The following is a 19,214-nucleotide window of genomic DNA, read 5'->3' as shown; positions in this document are numbered from 1 at the left end:
TGATTTATTTTACAATCTGATGTAGCTACATTCACAAAATAATATACTCACACATATAGGCGAGAATCGCAACAATGGTAATTCAAAGATACATATGACAATAATAAAATAATCTCTTCTTCCCAATATGTATACATATATCATACATATATTTTCCATAAGCATGAATGTACAGTGTGTCTTACTTAAACTGATACAGAGCTCTAATCCGTAACTATTAATGGTACAAAAAATTGTTGATATGGAAATTGCATGAAAAAAGGGGACCTATGTTTTAGCCGAAGTGAAAAATCTTTTGCATTATTAGTTTAAGAGATATGATGGACTAGTTTTGTTTTTTAAATGGAAACATATTTTTTTTCAGATCATGTAATAGTGCTTCTCAAGACGAATTCATTAAATTTTAATGTATACACTCGATTTTAATTAGTTTTCAAGATATAACGTTTACAAATTTCCCAGTTTTCAGTAGATACTCGGTTTCCCAGTTTCTCGGTTTGAGTGGCAAGTCGTAAAAGCGGCCCTACTGTTGCGGTAAGTGCCACCGCGGTTATTCTTTGGGTCTGCCCTTCCTAGCGTAGACCCCCACTATGGCACTTACCGCAACAATAGTTACGTAATAAGAGCTCTGTATCGGTTTAAGTGAGACACACTGTATAACCAAAGAAAAGAAAAGAATTGAAATACACAGCATAATGAGCGCCGCATTATGGTATCAAAATCGGCAATTTGATTATTATCGACCAATGAATTAATGTTTCGACAAACAGCATTTCAAAAGCACACCAATTAGGGCTGAACTCTCTTCAATTAGTTGCCGACCACACACGGTTTCCGATTTTTTGCCGAATATAGTATTTCTATGATTTCGTGAAACATGACTTACTCAAACCCATAGCAAACACACTGTCCAAAACAAACTGTTGTACGTTTTCGAAATCCTTGCATAAATATTCACCAAAGATTGGAGTTTGGTCACAATCGTTTCAGCCCGGTGTGTGTATGTACATACATAGTGGCGGTCGCTGTCATGACTATGCGCCTACCGCTTATGGGACGGAAAAATTGCTTTAAGCCAGAAGCGACCAAAATTTGGTTTCTGGGACTCGAGGTTTATCCCTTGAAATTAGGGCTTAATGTGAGGCTCTAAAATTTCGGGACACGGTTTGGGCCCCTACGCTTTGAAAAGCTGCATGGAACTCCAACAATTGAATATTTGTAAATACATCAGTGATAACATACATATGTAGTGCTACAGTGAGATGACTTGTTGGCGAGGTAAAGGAATGCAATTGGTGGAAGTAGTCATATCTACTAATTAGGCTCGTGAAAAATTAGGAAGTCAGTCGATGTGTGAATAGTACCTCCTTTTGCCCCTGTGCCGTCCACTTGTATAAAACAAGACAGCCGGCAGTATGTATATACAGGGTGTTCGACAACAGGTGGGCAAAATTTTAAGGGGTGATTCTAGGAATCAAAATAAGACAAAAATCAAGAATAACGAAATAGCGTTTGCGGCTTTGTTTTCCAGTAATTAATGTTCAAAAATTCGAGTAAAAAGCACCTGAAACGTGTAATCCGCCCAGCACCAACGACTGAACGTCAGGTCAGCAGGGGTCGGTACAGTCATAACCAAGAATCGAAGCCGAATGCTGTAGTATCGAGAAACAGAATAGCACGAGGTAAGTTTCTACTATTCAACGATTCTTGGTTATGACTGTACCTTCCCCTGCTGACCTGACGTTCAGTCGTCGGTGCTGGGCGGATTGCAGGTTTCAGGCGCTTTTAACTCAAATTTTTAAACGTAAATTACTGTAAAACAAAGCTGCAAACGCTATTTCGTTATTCTTGATTTTCGTCTTATTTTGATCCCTAGAATCACCCCTTAAAATTTTGCCCACCTGTTGTCGAACACCCTGTATAGTATCCTTCTTTCCCATGTGCTATCCCGTTCGCCATCTTTTTATCAACGAACAGATTCGAATTATATGCGAAACTAATTTGATCCCGGACAAAGACCGACTATATCAGCTAGCTTGAGAGAGAAACAAGTAAATTTAATTTTACGTTTGAAAAGCTCGTTTCTTGCATATTGTGTGCCAGTTTGTCCGTTTCAACGTTTTCTTCTAAACATAATTGACTGGATAATAAACAATGGAACGATATCAAACCCAGACAGTTTACAAGAATAAGGTCAGTGTAGCGTAGAATTCTAAGAACTGATATACACTGCCAGTTAACAGTTTTATTACTAAGAATAGGATACAAAAACATGTGTTACGGCCGCAGTTCTGATTCTATTCTAACTAAATGTGCGCAGTAATCCACGCGTTCACGCACGTGATTGGGTTACAGTCGTACCTACCTTACCGCCCCTTAATGCGTCGTAAACATCGACGAGAGACTGCCGTAAAGAAATTTTCCCCTTTCGATGATGCTGTACATCACACTATTGTTTTAACATTATAAATATTTTATTCTAATTTACCAATAGAAAAAAGTAAACTTAAATGTAATAATCCTTATGCTGCAATAAAAATAGTACTTAATGTATATTTCATTGTTTTCCTTTATTGAACAATTAGTACAATGCAAATATGTACAATACTCGAAAATCATAAATTTGATAATTATCGTAAGCATCCAAACACTCGAGAGTTCGTGAACGGGTTGAAGAAGGAAATGAGGTACAAGCCAGAAAGTTTATCAAACTGTGGACTGTATGATTTATTTGGTGCGTGACTAATAAGGGACTGTCTTTTCTGGATATATTGACAATGTCGACTGTTATGTCGTATCCAGCGGTCAAACCACGATTTGTCGTTTTCGTAAAATGGAAGTCAGGTGATTGTTTAACTGAGCCTTGTGAGGTTGATAACCCGCTTTGACATACCCAAGCTTTCGCTTATACCGGCGGTGGTAAAGGGCGCTATAACGCTAAATAACTATCCACCCCCCAGCAGCCACCACTCTCCAAGTGGTGCCGGGTATAAATAAATTGCCTACGCATGGGACTTGCCAATCATTGTGTTCGGATCCGGAAGACCCAACACTTGACTTCATCGGTGTAAGGAATTTTGATTTTGGGCTGAAAAAACTAACCTGAGTGGGTTACCGTCTATACCAGGCGCTTTACGCCAGTAAAACAGAAGACAACTGTTCCTGACGACTAACTTTTGTCTCTGCCCTAGGCCACGCAAAAAGACCCCTAGAGGACCCGTCGTCTCTCCTTTACCCCGCTGTTGATCGCTCAAGGTGGAGGTGAAGAGTAAAACTTTGCCTCCTCACGAGTGGTTTATGACACTGTCGGTCCATCGAGGTTTTTCGGGCCTAGACCCCCTTTCGAACCCAATCGGCAGAGCCATAAACTCTTACCTACTCAATATTCCTGAACAATTATAATTGTTAAAGAAATCAACCAAACATTATATTGTTTTTTAGATTTATACATAATTATATAATTAAGAGCTACCTGTGTCAGTACTTTTGCTCATAAAATAAAAAACACTTTTGTGGGTGTGCTATTTTGTCCCAAACTATACAGTGTGTTTTGCTTAATAAAGACCATCTAAATATCTTTTCTATTTGTTATAATACCTACCAGAAATATTTTTTACAAAATTTCAATTGTTTCAAAAGACATTTAGATGGCGGAATATTGTTTTATAAATATCACATTTTAGCGTTTCTTTTTCAAGATCACCCATGTTCTTTTACGCTAATATGAATTAGGTGACCTGTTTTAATCCTCAGACGGCGGACCACAGAGAGAGTCACAATTTTAATGTAATTTTGCATTTCACATTATTATCTCTTTCTCTAAATTTTACATTATTCTTCTAATATGTGAATCCGTCCGCTTAAAAATTATATACTTAAATTTAATTTAATATTTTATAAGTTTGGATCATGATTGATCCAGGCTCCACTGCTCAAGAATTAAATGAAACACTTCGTCTGTTATAAAACGTAATTCCATGCATTCAGTGATGTAAATATAAGAAATATTATCTGGAATAAATTGTACTCCACTCAATTCTTTTTTATTAAAAATAATTTAACGCTGAAAATGAATATTAAGATGAATTAGAACGATATTTTTCTCGGTTTCACCGTATAAGTATTCCTTTATTCCTGCTTATTATCACTTCACCTGTTGTTTAATACGATCTATTACTTTTAAGAGCAGTATTTGCTTTATTCTATTTCCTCCATTCATCGCCCTCCGAAAAAAAAGAAATCAACGAAGCGTATTTCGCTCTTTTGAGGGTGGAACAACCCCATGCCCTATCAAGATTCTTAATTCACGTTTTTGACCATATAAATTATAATTAAGAAATTCACCTCCTGTTAAATAATAAGATTACTTATACTTGACGACAAACAATGAAAAGTTCGTTAAAGTAATGAGGTTCTTGAGCACTGGTGTTGAAATCATTACTTTTGAAAAGGATTGATTTATGAATGTCAGCCTTAATTGAAAGAACTCGGATGAATAGAAGTGTAGGTTTCGACATAATGGCAATTTCTCATTTTGTAAACGCTTTAAATACTCATTAGTAGATTAAAGATGTTCACACAGATACATATTTTTGTAGAAAATAGATAACAAAATAAAATCCAAGCAGAAATTTGTGTTATTATTAAACAGTTCTAAAAATATATTCTTTACTTTACATATTTTGTATAATGCAAATTAAGTTGAAATAATGGCAATGCACATTTCAACCTTCTATTTTCGTTAGTAAATTTAAAAATATGAAAAGGCATGATTATGGAATAACAGCATAATAAACAAATTCTAGAAAAAATCTGATATATTTGAAAGGCAGACCCTGCAGTTGTCGCGGATAAGGTTTCAGAAAGTTTTAGGAGTACATATCGTTTTATCTTAAAAGCTTTAACCCCTAAAGGGCAAGTAGATTTACGTCAGAAGAATTCAAGTACTTTTCCTTGTTTCGATAAAATTGCAACGCACTTCCCTTTTCATTAAACGTATAAATGTGAGTAATTGTAAGTTATGGAGGAAACAGAGTTTTCATGTTTTTTTATATTTATCAAATCATTTCAAAAGTACTAACGTATTTTTCGACAAACCTTATTACATAAACAAGTTTAATCTTTAGTAGATTGCCCCTACTTTTCATTTTTTTACTAGTTGACTTATACTATGCTCAAACTGCTTTAGAATTAAAGAATCTATTTACCAATTAATTGCATTGATCCACTACAATAAACGCTTATGTATAGATATTGTTCAAAAAACGAGCAGCTATCTTACGAGTAAAAATTGGGCTGATCAGCTGCCACGCGAGCTTTATATGTTTTGCCCTGAGGATCAATATAGAGATAGAGTTTTTGATATAGAATTTTTTGTTACTGATGACCATTATGGCCCCCCCGAGAAAACAAATTTCGATCATGGGTGACCAACGTGGCAGTCAACGTGTTAATAATGTTTGTATCAATACAATAATAGTACATTTGTTATTATTTGTAATGTTATTACTAATATCAGGAATAATATTATTGGAAATGGGTATTAAACTAAAATAATTACACAATTTTTAATACCCAAAAATAAATTTATTTCTCAATGAACACTCCGAAGACGTCTGCACAGTTCGAAAACTAATGCTGAAGTGAAGAGTCTACAGTGAAAAAACCCTTATTGGGTCCACTTGAGAAAACTAAATATAGAAATGCCCGGAGTTTTATTGCTCAAGCCATGCCTGGAAAACTTTATGGACCCATCGGTCCCCAATCTAAAGACTGTTGAAATAAACCAAGACACTGTCCGTATCCTTCGACACTGGACTTGTTTTTGTTACTTGATTATTTCCAGATAATCCAACAAATATCGTAATTAGCGACGATTAGTAGCTTATAGATTATGGTCTCGATACCAAATTAAGCACATTTGACATTTGTTTGAAACATATGAAAGTGATCCTCCCGCTGGTAGACTTAAAGGCTGTAGTTCCATGTATCACCGCCCATAAAACCAAAATTAGGATATATCCCCTGATAGATCTTGAAGTCGGTTAAAAACTCAACTCGAGGGCTTCTTGAGTACCTAATTCTTTATCTGATATCAGCAAAATGTATGTGAAGAAATGGGAGTGCTCATTTGATTTTGAAGTTTGATTTCATACCTTTAATGGACATTTTAACACAAATAAGGCATATCATTATACTTCTTTTGAATTACTCTATACACACATAAAATTTCACGTATACTAGTGAATAAGCGTTCGCAATATTATCTTAATAATAACATAAATATTATATTGTATTACCTTTATTTTTATATGCGTGTTTTCAGGTTGTTCGAGGAAAATGCCGAACTGTTAAATATGTTTACACAATTTCGTGAATTGAAAACGAAAGAACAGCAGTCCAATAGCATGGAACTGGCGAAACATGCAGAAACAGTGATGTCTGCCCTGGATGAATGTATCAAAGGGCTCGACGATATGGACGTCTTCCTGACTTGCCTTCATCAAGTTGGAGCCACGCATACAAAGATTCCGGGTTTCAATCCACAATATTTTTGGGTGAGTTCATAAAAAGTAAGCGAAACCAAAGGTATACAGAGAGTTCCAAAAAGAGTACTAGAACCAATAAAGTAGTGATTGTTGAGGTGATTCTGAATAACCTTTTTCATTGCCAAAATGTTGGCTAAGACTTAATTTTCGAATTATTAACGAAAAGTACTGTCCAATTTGAGCGCGCGTAGAATTCAAGCTAAACCGTGTGAATGATGCCTTCACAGGGCTTCCTTGAGCACCAAATACGGTAGTTTGTCTGTCTTTTTGGTTCCCAGTGAGATCGATTTTCCGCATGACCTCCGCCTTTGTTGGTCTGCCTGCCTCTGGATGTACAGTAAAAGTTGGATAAGAACCCGGGCAGATCCATTGAATAACAACTACTCGATAATCATCCCCACTACCTAGGGGGACCCCCCTTGAAAAACTGCGAAGCTGGATAAACGAATAGCGTAATCTGATCTGCACTGGAATATCGATGAGACAATACTAACGCAGCAACAAAACTTTTTAATTTTTGATTTTGTTTCAAAGAAACTTTTACTAATATAATTATGAGGTTCTTCTGATTAAAACAAGACCAAATACGGTATAACTTGAAACATTTACTTACAATGGTACCTCGGTATACGTCCAATTCGGAATACGTCCTGTTTGGACATGACAAATTTTGCTCGGTATACGACATAAATTTTTTCTGTGAATTTTGCGTCATTTTTAAATAATTATCTCAGAGGAAAAATTATATTCGGAGTTGATGTATTATTAACTGACTGATCATACAAATAAGAATATCATATAACAAAATATAACTACAAAACAGGTGGCAATAAAGTTTATTCTATTTGGTTTGTTAATTTAGAATCTATCATTAAGTTACATTTATATTTTACAAAGTAATTATGTTAAATAAACTAGTAAATATTTTTTATAAACCTCTAGGAAATCGTTTAAATGCTGTTTATGACATAAACAGCGTTTAAATTATGTTACAACCCTATTAATGTAGGTATAATATCAATAGGAGTTTTTTTTTACATGAGAACGGATTAATCATTTTTACATTACTTCTTATGGGAAAGGTTGACTTGGTATACGTCCTATTCGGTATAAGTCCAAACATCAGGAACGGATTAAGGTCGTATACCTCGGATATCACTGTATTATCTTAAAAAGGGAAAACACTTCAGATCACATTTAGGTATTAAATAAATTTTAAAAAATACAGTAAAGATTCGATAATTGCGAAAAAGATTTGTACAATAATTGCGAAGAACTGATCATCCCCACCGCCGGGGAATATACCCCTTGAGACGCCGCGCCGAGTAATATAACATGATTTGGGATTAGATATATCAGTGAGGTAATACTAATGCAACGACCTAACTTTATTATTTTTCATTTCTTTCCTATAAAACTTTTACCAGGATATTTCTGACATTTTTCTGATTAAAATGATGCTACACACGATATAATTTGGACTATATTTACTGGTTAAATTGACGATAATAAGTTTCGAACACGGGGAAAGATAGCGAATGATTAAAAAAGAAAGAAGCCGCGATCGCGACAAACGGCAAAGATCAAAAGCGTATTAAATTCTTCTAAATACCAAGATGATGCTAACTTTTCTATTTTTAATTTTCTTTTTACATAACTTTTACTAACAAATTTGTGGAATTTTTCTGATTAAAATGATATCAAACACATTTACTTGCAACAACTTATTATGTATCATTATTATGAATAACAAAATATACAGTAAATATGGTGTTTGATTTCATTTTAATTCGAAGAACCTCACAATTACATTAGTAAAAGTTTTATTTGGCAAAAATAAAGAATACAAAATTTTTATTGTTGAATTAGTATTGCCTCACCAATATGTTTCTCTCGGTCCCTCTGATTATCAGACCTCTTTCTCTTTCGCTTTCTGTCCTTTTCTAAGTTCGACACATTCAAACGCTCGACTTTAGCCGTTTCTAAAAATCGAAAAGACAGCTCCGCTACATAAGTGCTCGTTTTCGGTCCCGATTTTCGGGTAATTATCCAACTTTTACTATAGTGGTCCTCGGGTGGCTCCCTCTCGATGGATGTTGAGGTGTGAAGGTCCGAGACTCGTTTGATGAATGATAGTCGATGGAATAGGCTTCGGATGAAGTTCCGAATACGACCGGTCGCCGATCAAGATGAAATTTTAAGGGGGGAGGTATCTTCGGCTTCCTATTAGTTTCCGAGTTATTAATTAAAAACTTTCGTACAATACATAGAATTTTTCCTATACAGACGTAACTAACACAACCGTCTTCGCTGTAGTAAGCTGACATCGTCAAGTGCCGAACAGCCGTTGACACAGCGTATAGTCAGCGTATACCTATAGGGTGTCCTATTCAAAACTTTAGAGATACGACGACTGTTGTAGCGTTGCCGGTCGCCTCCCGGCGGCTGGAAATTTATCTAGCCTAACCTAACCAACGTATAAATCAAATGTGTTTAATTCCTTGAGAATTAGTAATACAATATAAAACATAACGTAATGTAACTAAAAAAAATGGATTTTACATGGTACACCTTATAGAAACGGAAGACGATATTGCTATGGTGTGAACGGCTGTTCGACACTTCACGATGACGGTTGCTACAGCGAAGACGGTAGTGTTAGTTACGTCTGTATAGGAAAAATTCTATGTATTGTACGAAAGTTTTTAATTAATATCTCGGAAACTAATAGGAAACCGAAGATACCACTTTATATTTGGGGTCGTCTACCTGCTCCCAACCAACCCTCCAAATTTCATCTTGATCGGCGACCGGTCGTATTCGGAACTACAGCCTAGGCTTCTTTGCCCAGGTCTGGAAAAGGAGTCGATACGTGGGCTAAGGGCTCCGAATTCTTCTTTCCCTCTCTCTTCCGGCTGGTGGGTGGTACTGTTGATCCAACTAGTTCCTGTGAGGAAAGATTTTTACGTAGGACTACGTAAACCTCGAATTTCTTATTGGAGACACTTTATGACTTGAAGTCTATCTCCAGAATGAAAGTGACCGGTTTCGGTCCCTCTATCCTACTTCACACCCTGCACGTGGTGCGGACCCCTGGTTTTTGTTCTTCCAGCATAGCAAAAACAGTCTTTGCTTTTTCAAGCGGGGGGTTAACAATTACCATCTTTTTGAGTTTTAGGAATTGCTACTTTTCAAATGTTTGTAGAGCAGCACCTTCCCAGGGCTTCAGTTTGGAGATGGTAGCTTTAAGTCACTTCCCCTTTTCCTAAAGACTCCCCCCTCCAAACTGTCCCCTTTTGAAGTGTAGCATGATATCCTCTGTTGGGACGCACTGCAAAACTTTAAGTCTATACATTTACTACACTTTACGCTTTTATTTTAACATATACATGATGTTTGGCAACAGGTGGGACAAATTTGAAGAGATGATTCTGGAGGTCAAAATAAGATGAAAATTAAGAATGATAAAATAGCATTCACGGCTTTGTTTTTTAGTTATAAACGTTAAAAGATTCGAGTGTAAAGCGCTTAAAACCGACAATCCGCACAGCACCGACGATTGAATATCGTGTCAGAAAGGGCGTGTACAGTCATAGGCAACAGTCATTGAATACTACATGTAGAAGTCCAACATGTGCTATTCTGTTTCTCGGTGCTGTAATATTTAATATGACGTACGAACAGTTAACAATCCTGTATTAATTTTAGTGAGTACAGTGTGCGTTATAACCTCCTAAATAACCTCTTAAATTAAAAAACGAAAAAAGGGTTTAATGCTAAGCAACGATTTGTTAGCACTTGAACTAGTATTCAATGACTGTTACCTATGATTGTACACGCCTTTACTGACACTATGGTCAATCATCGGTGCTGTGTAAATTGCCGGTTTTAGACGCTTTTTACGCGAATCTTTTAACGTTAATAACTAAAAAACAAAACCGTGAACGCTATTTCGTTATTATTCATTTTTGTCTTATTTGGAGCCCCAGAATCATCCTATAAAACTTGTCCCACTTATAGTCGAACACTCTGTATAATATGTAATTCATTCTAAATACATTATCGGAACTATCTCGGTAATGCGCTATAACTCTTTTAATTTTATGGTGTTAACATGGCTGTTAACATGCATAAATAAATTAAACGATTATCATTTTATGTTTATATGCATTGTTTACATGGAAATTCGAATGTGTTATCTATTATACTACATTAGGATAAAAAAGAACAGAGTTAAAAAGTACAAACAAGCTTGATGGAACATAGGAGAACATTCTTTATTCGAAAGAATGCTCGATTAAAATCACAAATTCTGTGTAAAATATTTCTCATTCTTTTTACTTCTCGTGCTCAACGATTTTCCGTCAACGATGGTATAAAAGGTTCTTTGATGTCTCTGTGGTAGTTTTCTCGTGTCTCAGATATTCTCTTCATAGTTTTGTTGCATCCTACCCTCGAAATATCAGTGCAGACGATTTCGGAGATCGCCGGAGGGGTCGGAACACATTCTACTGTTACTAAAACTAAAAGAGACACGTACAGTAGTGGATAAAAGTTTAACATTACTACTTTTTTATGGATTATCGCATTACATTACAGTCATTAAATATCTAATAATTTGTAGTTATTTTGAAAAACCATACATGCACTCACTTTCACTTGTGATTAACATTACCATCTTTAAATGAAATGAGAATGAAACCTTTGAAGCTCTATTTGTTATGAACATTACTTTCAAATTATACATATTTAAAAACACTATGTGCATTAGTATAAGAAATAAAAATATAAAAACATAATGTTGTGTGCAATAACCCGTATTTTTAATTACTGTACTAAATTTTCGTAGCATTGAATTGATTGCTTTTACACATTCTTTTATTGAAATTATTGAAATCATCAGAAAATAACAACTTTTTATCTTATACATCGAACTGAAGAAGATATAATTTTTTATTTCCGCAACTGACGAAGAAAGATCCTGAATTTGGAAAGTCACAGAATTATAAAACGACAAACATGCAGGGAATATTCCCTATTTAAAACACAGTTTTTTATTGTTACTTATTTTCGGTTTAAATGAACAAATGCACTTAAGATTTCGATCGCTTTTCATTTCTTCTTCAAAAATCGTTGAAAATACTAACAAATGGTATAAATAGTGATCTTAACGTGAAAAAACTGTTTAAATAATTGCAAGAAGCTTAAAACGTATTAAAAAATTTTTAAACTTGTTTTTTAGAAAAAATACTTTGTTCTTACTTTATCAGAAATAATTGTTAATTTATAGATCGTATTAGTGATCACCGATAGTGCGTAAGTGAATATCTGCCTTCAAGAGAAGAGGACAGAACAGTTTAAAAGCCGCACAACACAACAGAGTAACTCGGTGCTTCTTAAAGTGTAACTTTTGGGGATCGTAGAAATTTTAGCAAAATTTAAAAATTCCTGGACGTGCAACAACCGAAAATTATCATTTATAAATTTTCTTTACGATTTATTATCAGCAAATGTTTTAATTCGTATTCCTAATTTATAGGGTGCGTTTCAAAAGTAGTAGGACTGACTTGATCAAAACATTGCAGATATTCGTACAAGTCGTTAATATTCTTCGAAATAACACCCTCGTGAATTAATACATTTAGTATAGCGAGTCTGCCAGTCCGCATACGCCTGCTGGAAATTTTCAACCGGGATGCTCCTCAATCCACGCGTTACGGTCTCTTGCACTGCCTCAATTGTGTCAAAACGACGTCCTTCCATCTGCCTTTTTAAGGCCCGATACACACTAGCGGTTCGGTCCCGGTCCGGTCTCGGTCTGGTAAAATCTTACTGCACGACTAGATCCACACTATGGCGGTTCGGTCCCGGTCCGGTCTCGGTTCGGTAAAATCTTACCGTACGACTAGATCCACACTATTCGGTTCGGTCCCGGTCCGGTCTCCGTTCGGTAAAATCTTACCGTACCCATACTGCTATGCCACGTTCGAGCCGCTCTCGATCTGATAGTCAATTATAAAAAGTCTTTTTCGATTGTACTTTTGGCATTAGTAGATGCAAATTATAAATTTACTGCTGTAGATATAGGTTCATATGGAAAAAAAAAAATATATATATACTGATCGAATTGAGTAACCTCCTCCTTTTTCAAAGTCGGTTAAAAAATAATGATATTAAACAATTTCCATTAAAGAAATATTTAATGCGGCCTTATCTAGGATCAAGAAGTATAGAAGATATTAAAAAAAAAATATTTAATTATCGATTATGTAAAGGAAGAAAATTAGTCGAGTATGCATTTGGGATTTTATCACAAACCTTCAAAGTTTATTGTAGAAAACTCATAGCTAATCCTGAAAATGCCACTACAAGATGGAAATGTACAAGCTGAAGCGTTTCAAATGAGGGAGCGCAGTCCCATCCCAGGAAAATATTCTTCGTGAGAAATCGAGACCGGACCGGGACTGGAGCGTGATCGAACCGGAGCTGGAGCGGACGCATAGTGTGTATGCTCTCATAAGATTTACATTGGAGTATATTTTACCGGACCGGGACCGGACCGGGAGCGAACCGAACAAGTGGCTCAAGTGGCTACTGTTCGAGAGCGATTGGGACCGGGCTGGGATCGAAGCGAGATCGTCGTGAGATTGGAGCGTGACCGGACCGGAGCTGGCAAGTGTGTATGCTCTCATAAGATTTACATTGGAGTATATTTTACCGGACCGAGAACGGACTGGGACCGAACCGCTAGTGTGTATCGGGCCTAATCGGGGAAAAAGGAAAAAGTCAGTTGTAGGGCTGCAAGGTGGATGAGGTAATGTTGTCAAATTGTGTTTGGCCTACCACTCCCGTACCAACAGTGCGGTGTGGCACGGCGCGTTGTCATGATGCAATTTCCAAGTGTTGGACATCGCTGGTCTCACGCGGAGGACTCTTTTCCGTAGTCGTTCGAGCAGTTCCACGTAAAATTGTGCGTTCACAGTTTTGCCAAGTAGCGCGTAGCGCTGCTCGAGATGTGTAAACAGAGTCTCACTGTTTTGGCGATATTTACTATCCAAACGTTTAGAGGCGACTATGTAAGCACGCATTCCCTTCGCGACACCCCCCACCACAATTCCCACCAATAGAGACTTTGTTTCTACACCGCGCTCGGAATATCAAAAATCAGTCCTACTAGTTTTGAAACGCACCCTGTATATAACTATATGCGGGGGGTCGCGAAAATATTTGTTCTGGTAAAGGGAGTCGCCAAGTGGAAAAGTTTAACCTTTTGAAGGGGTAGTAGTACGTATTTGTACCACCTTTTTGTTTTTAGGTTTTTCTTTAATTCGGAATTCATTTGTAGACTTTTTCAATATGTGAGTACTTTTTAGACTTGTTACGAGCCGCAGAGGGCGGCTGCGTAGCCTGGGCTTAATCTCGGTTATGGTATTTGTTAATGGTTTGACCAGTGTTGTTATTAACACTGAGAGCCTAAGAAAGTAGACGTGGAGACGTACCTACGTATGGCTAACGTAGAGAGCTCCAGGAGGTTGGTTACAGTAGACGAACCTACGTATGGCTAACGTAGGAAGCCACAGGAAAGGTGAAGATGTGAGGACGAACCTACGTATGGGTAACGTAGGGAGCCGCAGGAAATGTTAGTATTAGGTCTCGTAATTTGATTGATGTACCTCGAGCGGTAAAGGTATACCTTAGTGGGTTTCTGGACCAGTCAATATAATTGGACAATAGTAGATAAGTTAAAATAATATGAGTTTATTCTCTATGCCGGGTCCTTACAATTGTTGCGTGTAATTGTCGCGGTGTTCAATGAATTAAACTCTAAGTTGCAAGTTTAAATGAGTTGAATAATAAAAAGTTTAGTTTCTATTACGCGAAGCAAGAATCTAATCCTTCTCGGTTTTCACCAACACGAGCAAACAGGGGCGGACTACAACGATCAGAATAATGCTTAACAGCAGACAACGTACTGTATAGTTACTGAGTGCTTGAAAGAGACTTGAATACCCGATCTCGCAGAGTTTCCTTGTTGCAGAGATTATCCGTAAGAGAAACGTACTGACGTGTATCAAACTGATTCTAGACTTCAACTAGACCCGAGGTGCCTTTGCCGCCACCCTTTTTATACCCAAAAATTGGAGTAAAAAGAGTGGTGGGGACGGACTCTACGTGACCCGCAGGACCGCACCCTTGCTTTGCGTTGGTCTCGAATTTTCCAGAAGACGGTTGGTGCCCGGTGCGCACATCCGATTCCATATAAGGAAATTTTTGAGAAGAGTTTGTAACACCATATAAGGAAATTTCCGAGACGAATACGTAACAGACTCTAGGGGTTCCAAGTTATATAATTTTCAAGGAAAGCTGTATAAATGTGTTTACTTATAATTAGTTGTAAATAATTAAAACACAAAATACTCGTTTTTTTTCAGAATAAATTCGGTTATTTTTGAACGAAAAGTCCTACAGCTCTGAAAATTTGTGTATTCTATACTTAGTACAATAACATATTTTTTGTCGAAAAAAATGATTTAATTTTCCAAAAATTGAATTTTGCAATTCTGACGTCAGAATCGTAATCAACGATTCCAAAAACCGCCAGATAGCCTTTGAGTTCAATAATTTGTTCGGAAAAAAATGTGCCCTCCAAAGGGTTAAGAAGTCCTGGACTAACTAATGCAGGCGATTTAGTGGAGGTGGAGAGTGCTGGTCTCCCCGGACACCCTTAGCACGAACCGGCGACCGCCAGGTGGCTGCGGGATCGGTACTGTTCTCGCTGGCAATCGCCCGGTATGCGATTCGGGTATACAGTGTCCCCGAACTCGCGTAACACCCGGAAATGGGGGGTTGCTGGGGTGATTTTGAATCAGGGATTGCCTCTCGTCAGCCCTATTGATATGTCTGGCAGACAATCCCGAAAGGAAACCTTTGACAGGCTAATTCTTTTCTTTCGTATCTGTTAATAAATCCTCAAAACACGCCCGGTCCGATACCAGCCCAACTCTTCTCTAACTATAAATTGTTAACTGTTTAGTATCTGTGATATAGTGCAATAATTTATCTAGAAAGTAGTCATTTTAAACTTTTGTGCAGTACTGTACTTATCTATACCTGAGAACTAAAGAAAGAATTTAAAAGATACATGTCACGTAAATTTCCTCTATGTTCACATCAATGTATTATTTAATAGGTATAAGATAAACCATAATCATTGTTTAAAAATGTACTATATTTTAGGTTGATGTACCTATAAGTTTGTGCTGTCATTTCAATCGACATTTTACAACGAGGATTGCACTTAATTGCATGTATATAAATTAAATTCTGTAGTCATTTAATTACAGGAACAGATGATACTTTTTTTTCATAGTAACTAAGTTAATTTACGGTGTACAACAGACGACAACTATTATATTTTAAATTTAGCTATTACCAGACAAAATAGTCTAAAACATATTTAAGTTTCATAAAAACATTGTAAATAGGTAAAATGTGCATTCAAAAGTATTCCATATTAGGAATAATTAGCAACTTAAACATGATATAAAATAATGTTTAGCATTATTGTTATAACATTAATGTTGATTTTATTTATGAATCTGCTTTATTTATATCCACATTTAATATTTGTATAAATTTGATTTTCAGAAAATTGAGAAACCATTTCTGGAAGCTGTGGAACAAACTTTGGAAGATCGATACTCGGAGAACGTGGAGAACATTTACAAGATGACGATCAAATTCATTATTGAGACTCTAATCGACGGCTTCGAAAAAGCTCAAAATGACAAGGCACAAAGCGACACCGCTAAATCCTAGTTGTCTTGGTCGTAAAGAAGCAAACAAGCTTTGGTGCCCGATTGAAAAATTTCCTGATCGCCTTGTTATTCAGGACTCGGTTCCCGGATGATAAAGGATCGATTTCGAGGGATGAAATGGATCGTTTGAACACACAACCGTTCATTTATTCCAAAAATATCTCCGTTTCTCCGTTGTCTGCAATGTGATTCACACGATTGAGTATATACATGTTTAACGAGAGGACTCGGAGACAATGTTGTGCGACGTGTTACCGTCAAACAATGTTCTTTTTTACAGGAGTGCGAGTACTACTCCGTGGTTGGTTAGGTTTGAAATCTTCTTTCTTCGAGCAGGTCTCGGTGATGAAAGATAATTCGTGAATAAAAAAAAAATAGCTATGATTATTGTATCGCACGTTTGGTCGTTTCGTCCAACAAGTAACGAAACGAACCATGAAATGAATTCTTCTGACGGTCAAAGAGAATAAACTCCACGATATCCTTTCACTTTTATTAACCTCAAACAAGTGAAAGTGCTCTTTCATATACAGTGAAAGGCAAAAATAAGTAGACACTGTTCAAAATAGAATACTGCGGTTAAAATTGAACTAAATAACTTGAGGTTTTTTGAGAAGCTATAAAAATTGAAAACATACAGGATCTACCATTTACCTCGGAACCCGTGATCACGCGAACTCATAAATGTGACAACAGCGCTAAAATTCGATAGATGCGCCCTCTGCAAACCATTGGTGAAAGTATAATGTCATGTAGAGAGCTGTGGAGAGTGATGTAAAAATCCATAGAGTTAAATTGACAATCGACCGAACTCATGGTCCGAGATTCGATTCTGGATACGAGTATGCACGACGAGCAGTGGAACTTCGAGTCGACTCGGCTCGGCTCGGCTCGGCTCGGCTCGGCAAAATTCGGGCGTGATCGGCAGAGAGACAAATATACTCGTATCCCGAATCGAATCTCGGACCAGAGTATCGCTGATCGTGCCAAACGTTGCGCTCTTGCCACATTCATGAGTTCATGCGCGCACAGGTTCCGTGATAAATGGTAGACCCTGTATGTTCTTAGATGAAAAGTCGCGATTTTCGGAAATTTTAATTACTTATAACTTTTAAATGCGTTGACCGATCTCGAGGAAATTTTTAGCATACATATAACTTATCTGAATCTACGAAAGACATATTTTAAATTTTCATTATAGACTCACATAAAAAAGTTGAAAAATTACCATTCACTATTTTTTTTCCACGATTTCAACAAATTGTAATTTTTTAATTATGAAAATACATATTTTAGTGAATTTTTATAGCTTCTCAAAAAACCTCAAGTTATTTAGTCCAATTTTAACCGAGGTATTCTATTTTGAACAGTGTCTACTTATTTTTGTCTCTCACTGTAATTATTTGTATCGGTAAACATGACCTCATAGCTTTTTCACTAAGTAATTCGTACAACACTCGAAACATCAGGGTAGTATCGTTCACGAGCTGATAAAGGGAGCAAGTTAACAAAAATAGATTACGCTCGTCCTTCGTTCGAGCGTGATATCGATTATGGAATTTGAACGATGTAAATATGGTACACAATCACGATGGGTTACTTTATACTTTAAACTACTGCCAGCAATGATCATCACTCAAAAGCTTAAGCAAATCACATAGGAAAACATTGCGGAAAACGATATTGAAGAGTGACACAGTAAAGTTATGAATCAATTACAGATTACAGGTATAGTTGGTGGAAACGTTATAGTGTGATTATAAATTAAAGCGTTAAACGCTGATACCTACTGATACAACTGTGGTCAGAGTCGTGACAAAGGGAAAAGACTTCAGCTTCAGAGCATTAATTTTAATGTTAAAAAATGTAGATCTTTTCACCTTTACAAATCATCCCTCATACGAGGGCAGATACTTAAGAATTTCTGAGTTATTTGTTTTTGAAGTTTTCTACATGGTTTTAACATAGGTACAGTATCGAACAAAGTACTATGCAGAAATGAGAAGTTGAAGAGCGGGACGGCACAGGGGCAAGGGGAGCACTTGGTCTGTCCCGCCTAGTCCCCACGTCATCACGCACCCATATCAGCACGTCAAGCGGCGTGCTTAGTATGTGTGAGCTAGAAAACTCTGGCCAATCGTACCCACAATGTGGGACTCGTACCACCCACGCCAAAAAACTCTGGGTCTCCATGTGGGCTGCCAATACCCTTTCAACGCTTCAGTTATCCCAGGAATACCGGCGTATAGCCGCAATGATGCTTCCCATTTAGCTGTAATTTAACCTAAAGGCGTTCAGTTGCGTGCGGGATTACGCATCCACATCGTTGCACCTCCGATCTAGCGGTTTGGACATTTTCAACCTGTGTGGTAAACATAGGACTTTTTCTTCAACCACGGTCAGGACTCGAGACATCACATTTCCCTGCTCTCGCGCCTTAGGTATATATTTCTGTGGGATCTTGTCCTTGATATTCGCACAAGCCTTTTAGATTTCTTTAACATCTTTGATTTTATCCTTGAGATTATCACCATAAAGCCATTCATCAGAAAGTATCGTGTCCACCATTGGTTTGACACTTTTATTTAACTGTGGTGTGATAAAGGATTTTCTTGCCACCGAGTGTTGATGAGAAACATCAGTTAAAATCTGACCAACATGGCTTATATAATCCGTGAATGTATCCTCGTCTAAACCGTCCTCTGTGGCCTCTATTGACATAGAGACCGTGCAGCACCTAAAGCCGAGTATCCACCTGTATCAAACGCCCGTATCGTATCACCGTTCCGAACCCTTTTGAATAGGCAGACGTTGCCTCGTTGCATGCCACGGCGTGCTACGGCTCGGA

General features: G+C 37.1%; 1 protein-coding gene across 2 annotated transcripts in view; it reads left to right on the top strand.

Annotated features, from left to right (window-relative positions):
* Positions 1-16,628, top strand: part of LOC117609815 (globin-1) — a 108,654-nt gene extending 92,026 nt beyond the window's left edge. For both annotated transcript variants that reach the window (XM_034336528.2, XM_034336529.2), the window contains exons 3-4: positions 6,326-6,557; positions 16,197-16,628. In XM_034336528.2, the coding sequence (XP_034192419.1) occupies positions 6,326-6,557; positions 16,197-16,367 (403 nt within the window). In that variant the 3' untranslated portion in view covers positions 16,368-16,628. The remainder of the gene's footprint in view (positions 1-6,325; positions 6,558-16,196) is intronic.
* The last annotated feature ends 2,586 nt before the right edge of the window (positions 16,629-19,214 follow it).

The sequence above is a fragment of the Osmia lignaria genome, chromosome 5, assembly GCF_051020975.1.
Source record: "Osmia lignaria lignaria isolate PbOS001 chromosome 5, iyOsmLign1, whole genome shotgun sequence".
Classification (NCBI taxonomy): Eukaryota; Metazoa; Arthropoda; class Insecta; order Hymenoptera; family Megachilidae; genus Osmia; species Osmia lignaria.
This window is presented reverse-complemented; position numbering and strand designations above follow the sequence as displayed.